The sequence below is a fragment of the Mesitornis unicolor genome, unplaced genomic scaffold (assembly GCF_000695765.1).
Source record: "Mesitornis unicolor isolate BGI_N332 unplaced genomic scaffold, ASM69576v1 scaffold11866, whole genome shotgun sequence".
Taxonomy (NCBI): domain Eukaryota; kingdom Metazoa; phylum Chordata; class Aves; order Mesitornithiformes; family Mesitornithidae; genus Mesitornis; species Mesitornis unicolor.
This window is the reverse complement of record NW_010190320.1, coordinates 24,362-29,821: the sequence shown is the minus strand read 5'-3', so window position 1 is coordinate 29,821 and position 5,460 is coordinate 24,362. Positions and strand designations below refer to the sequence as shown.

Here is a 5,460-nt window from a genome sequence, read left to right as displayed (position 1 = left end):
GGGAAAGACAGAAAAGTACTGTAAGCTCTTTTTAAATGCCTTACCTATGCTTAAGTGACTAGAAATTAGGAAAAGTGGTTCATTTTATACTGTAAAACCACAGAGATGCCAAGTTTACTGCAAGACATTTAGATGCCTCAACCAGTTTGGGTTGGAAATGGCCTTCAAGACAAATGGTTGATTATTTTCTCTTCATACAGAGGGGTGGACGAAGGCCAGGGTGAAGGGCAGCAAGTTAATGCAGACTGGGCTGCCAGCTTTGAAGATCAGACAGGGATCAAATCTGTCCTTGGCTAAGTAGGGACCGCAGTACCTCCCATGGGAAATACACAGCAGAGGAAAAGAAGATTTTGGTCAAAGATCTGAGGGTTTTCAAAGAGCATTTACTAAGTTAAACAATAGGTTTCTGTTTCGAAATGTCATTTTGGAACTGGGTGTATTGTTTTCTTTAATTGAGTGTTTAACTCAGACAGACATTCTTCTGTGGCATACTCCGACCTAAATGAAATTGCATTTTTGACAGGAAAATTTTCCAGCCAAATTCTTTAGTCGTGATCTGCTGATTAGCAACTTATGACTACAAAAGATTGTAGCTTCATCTGTTCACAAATGCATGTGCACACATGTGCACACATGTACAGAGCATCCATGAATAATTTTTATACCACCTTGATAAATGCATTTCTCTTTCAGGAATGCTTTTTCCTGATCTTAAAAATAAAAGTAACACTTATACTTATTTATTGTATGTAGTCTTGTAGAAACCTAAGGGGAGAAATCCCAAAGAAGGAAATGACTAGCTCGAGTGGTGTGCTTCAAGTTCACGTGGATCTATGAACCACTTCATCTTTCATTTACTTTGACAGCTCTGCTACCTTTCCCTCTGATTTTAAATATTTAGAACTCACTTCAATTTGAGCTACTGTAACTTAATGTGTGGCATATTTGCGTACCACCTAATTTAAACTAAGGTGCGTCAGAGCAGTTGATACTACAGCCAAGATGATTTAATAGATACTGAAAGGGCTGTATGAAGATCAGTCTCAGTGTTGAATGCCTTATTGCAGGATGCTAGGAAGAAGCGAGTGTCATGCATCATCCAGAGATGATGAACACAGATGTGTTCACATGATGAACAGAACAGAAATCATTCTTGCAAAAATATTTTCTTTACTGCTAGAGGTTGGGGCTGGAAAGCATCAAATGTTTAACTCCTTCGCAGCAAAAAAACAAAGGGTTTGTTCAAACACGATTTCCTGGCATCACTTCCCCGGTGGTAGTGAGGCACTACGATGATAAAACCATTCAGCAATTTGTAAGGTTGAAAGTTTTGCAGAGCTAGCAAATTTCTTCTGAATAATCAGCTTTTGATTCAAATTACCCTGTAAGCATATTACTAACTCTTCAGCTTTACGATTTTCAGTACGAGTGTTAAGATAAGATCCCCGCCCAGAATTACTAGAGTTGTGCCACAGTTTAACATGCTAGCAGACCTTGCCAAAAGGGCAATTTTCTGGACACAAACAATATACATTACAGTATTTTAAGGTCACAGGTCAATTGAAGTTATGAAACTCAAAGTGAAAACTGTATTTCCTTTTGTGCAGAATTTGTGTGACTTCTTTCAGACACTTATCACGGAAGGAAAAGAAACATCTGCTAATCTTTCTTTCTGCACCATAAACAGCTCCTGTAAAGGCAGCCTACGTGACTAGTTTTAAGTCCCAGCTGTTAAACTAAGACTATGAAGCCTATTCTTAAGTGGCAATGGGGTAATTTTCAGCGAACAGATGTTTCAGCACCAGGTATATAATGAAGACTAAAAACTAAGAAAAATAACTTTCTGCCAATGTTTGCAACAGGTATTTGGTAAAAACATTACTTTTTTCATCTTAGTTCAATTAAATTCTGTTTTTTACAATAGGGAGTGATACTCAAGTCCAACACAGAAAAATACTGACACAGGTAAGCTGCTTCTAAAGGGGAGACAGCAATACAACCCAACTTTCCATCTCATACAGTGCCTTTTACTAATGGCACTCTATTCTGCTTGTTCAATTTACTGAAATAGTAATGACAGTAAAATTGCCATCTCCTTTGTGTCATAAGAAATGCATAAACTTTAAATATCTACTGTGCAAGGGCACTGTTTGAGCTGCATCTCCAGCCACACTGTATGTCAGAGGCCTGCTGGGGGCCTGGAGCCTCCTGCCAGAAACATGTTCTGCAGGGTGAAGTTGGCGCAGATCTCAGCGTGCTGAGTCCTGCACTTTGGTTGCCAGGCTTTGGAAAAGCTCCAGCAGAATGCCTGTGAGACTCAAGTTTGATGAAATTTGTAATCCTATTTAGTACCTTAGCAAGGACTGTTATGCACACACACACACACGTTCATGTGCAGGCTCCCGTAGAGCTGCATATAGCTTGTAGCTGAAGCAATGGCCAGAAGAGTCCTGCAAAGGGGCTGGTGCTGCCTGCTGAGCTGACGATGCTCACTGCACTTTTCCCTATCCTCTACACCTCTCCCACGCTTGTTTCAGACATTGTGTTCTATTAAATGAGTAACTGTTGTGCTTTTTTAAAGCACAGGGTAAGCAGTTTCCAAAGACCCAGTCCTACACACTCTGTGGCACGTAATCCTCAATGGACATCTCTGGGTGGTGTGACCATACCCAGTGCCATGCATACAAGATGCTGCCAAAATGTAGGCACCCACCTTAGCTTGCCCCAGCAGTCTGGTCCCAGTGTAATCACTGGGGACATGCAGAGAGGACACATCAGATGACACTTGCTCTCCACTGCAGGAGTCCAGACTGCAAATCAAAGCACACAGACCAGGTGCAAAAACCTGCATCCCCCAGCTTCTGCTTCACCATCTCCAATCTTATGAATATTTCTACAAAACAAGTCACAGGCAGCAGCCAACAGTGGTCACTGCCATCAATGGGGATGGCAGGGAAGTGTGCTCTGGAGTCTGGTTTCCATTGGAGCATGCTGGGACCCTGAGGCCACATCCACACCTCGGTGCTGCTGCTGCTGCGAGTGCCTGGGAACCCCTGGGGGGCTTCGGCCCCTAGATGGGCCATTCTGTACGTCTTCACATAGCTGTGTCCAGAGCTCATTTGCAGGCATTTGTGTTTACATGAGTTTTTTTTTTTTTAACCAAATAAAAAAATATTTGTAAAGAGTATCACAACAATGTGAGCAGAACAGCTTCCATTTCTAAGCAGGGCCTCATGTCTATTGGTGCCAAGAGCCTGAAGACCTCTTGTGAAGAGATCACATATTACTGTTCCTTGAGTGATGCACCCTGCAATTTCCAGCCCTGAGTAGAAGCCCTGTGCCCTGGCTGGTGGCGGATCCCACTCTGGAGTCATCAGGACCAATGTTCACACCTCTGCATCAGTCAGTGCCTGCAGCAAAGACTGTCCATCCATACTCACATGGTTCAGCGCTCTTTTACTGTTCCTCATCCAGATTGGTTTGTATTTTCTTCCTAAATGCAACTGTTTTGGCTGCTTGTGCCAGCACGAGCGTGTCACCAAGGACAGGTGACAAATGCCACAGTCAGGAGTCCATGTATTCCTCTGCAGCTGCAGCCAATGTCTTTGTGACAAGTCCTCTTCTCTGTTCCAGCTTCACCTTGGACACAGGCCATATTTAAGCTATTTTCCAGGGGCACTGCTCTGTAATTCCTTAAATGGCAGTTTTCCAGTTCACCTGAAAACTGCTCACCACCAAGAGCTGCTACCTGCCCATGCAGCAGCACGCCTGCCAACCTGAACATCACTCTCCATTCACCGGGGCTAAATGAAGGCTGAGAAGTTGCTTCTTTCCCTGCCAAGGAAGGAAGTGAGACAGGGCGAGAGGCACTGACTCCACTACACTGGGGAGATGCGGCAGTGCCACGGAGCTGGATGCGCTCCACAAGTGAGCACGTGCTTGGAGCCTGTCCGGGGTATCACACTGCAGGCTGCCATACCACAGCCCCAGGCAACAGCTCTCCCTGCCTGACACAGATACCTCCTGTTGGATGCTGTCCTGAAGAAAAATCTGCATTTCAACCCAAGTGAGTCTCCTGTGTCACTTAGGGGCAGAAGGAGCGGCAAGTTGAAAGGAGAGCATAGAGTTTGCATGTGAAAAGCAGGCTCTGAAGAATATATCCTCTTTACTTCAGAAGCATTAAAAAGCAAGTTTTCACATGCCCAAACAGCAGCAGAAACTCCACGAGAGGTCAGAAATGCTGGTAGGTGGCAAAATCCTGCTGATAAGGTATGCAGATGGACTACATCAATAAAGCCTGATGGAGACAGCCGATACCAAGAGACAATCCCTGCTCCAGAGCCTGCAGGGTCAGCGCCCCTCACCACATCAGAACACACACAGCCTCCCTGAGAAACCCAATATGTACTCAGGGACCGGGACAATCCCCCAGTCCTTTCATCTGCTGCATTAACCAAGTAGCTGTGACCTGCCTATGTGGTTAGATAATGGGCTTTAAGGTATCTCTGTTGTAAGGGATTTATTAAAGACCACGGCAAGCACATTCCTCCCTGCAGGAAAAAATACCTTAATCTACTGCAAACCCTCTTGGCAAAGGCTCCTATTTGAACAGATCAGAGATACAAGTTTGTTCTGGTCTGGACAGTGTTTGAAGTTTCTTTTCCAGCTAATGAACAGACTTGTTTATAAAGAAAGGACAGAGAGCAGCCAGTTTTCTAAACAAGCGACTTTACAGCGCTCTGTTTTGTGGCATGTAGCTATGACTAACCCACTGCATGGTCTCTGCTTGCTCATTTTTTTTTCATCTGAAATATAAAGCAAGTCTCCAACTAAATAAAAAACCTTACTTATCAGCCGCCCCAGCCTCTTTAACAAGACAGAAGAGGAGACAAGGGTCTTCCACTACATCCAAACGAAGGGCAAAGGAAACTAATTTCCAGACCAGTTCTCAAACCCAAACACTTGCAATATCCTTTCTTACCACACTGGCTTACCTGGCAGCATTGCAACGCCATGGTTAAAGAAGAGTTGGTTTCTACACAGAGATGATTGTTTTAAATAAGGGTCCAACAAGAAATAAATAAACCAGACAAGCAACAGGCCAGGCTCCTGCCACACCTCCCATCCCTGAAGACACCAAACCCTGGAGACAGACCCTGCCATGCCTTCCTCCCTCACTGTCAAGGCTTGTGAAGGCACTGGTGGGGATCAGCAGAGGGCCTGCTCCCAGCAGGGGTGTCCCAGCACACTGAGGCTCATGGCACACCCAGCCACCGGCCAACAGGTCATTTCCAAAAGGAGAAGGTGGAGAGGCACTGGGGTTGGACTCACCTCGGCACTCCACACCTGGGTCACCCCAAAAGAGTTCCTGGCACTCCCGGCAGGTCCGGCCTCCAAATCCTGGCATGCATTGGCACTGCCCCGTGAACTGCCAAAAAGTAACAAGAGACATGAGTGTCT

The 5,460-nt window shown here is 45.0% G+C and overlaps 1 protein-coding gene across 1 annotated transcript in view; it reads right to left on the bottom strand.

Moving 5' to 3' along the window:
- LAMB1 (laminin, beta 1) overlaps positions 1 to 5,460 on the bottom strand; it is a 43,266-nt gene that overhangs the window by 15,526 nt on the left and 22,280 nt on the right. The window contains exon 21 of the mRNA XM_010186369.1: positions 5,332 to 5,428. Within this exon, the coding sequence (XP_010184671.1) occupies positions 5,332 to 5,428 (97 nt within the window). The remainder of the gene's footprint in view (positions 1 to 5,331; positions 5,429 to 5,460) is intronic.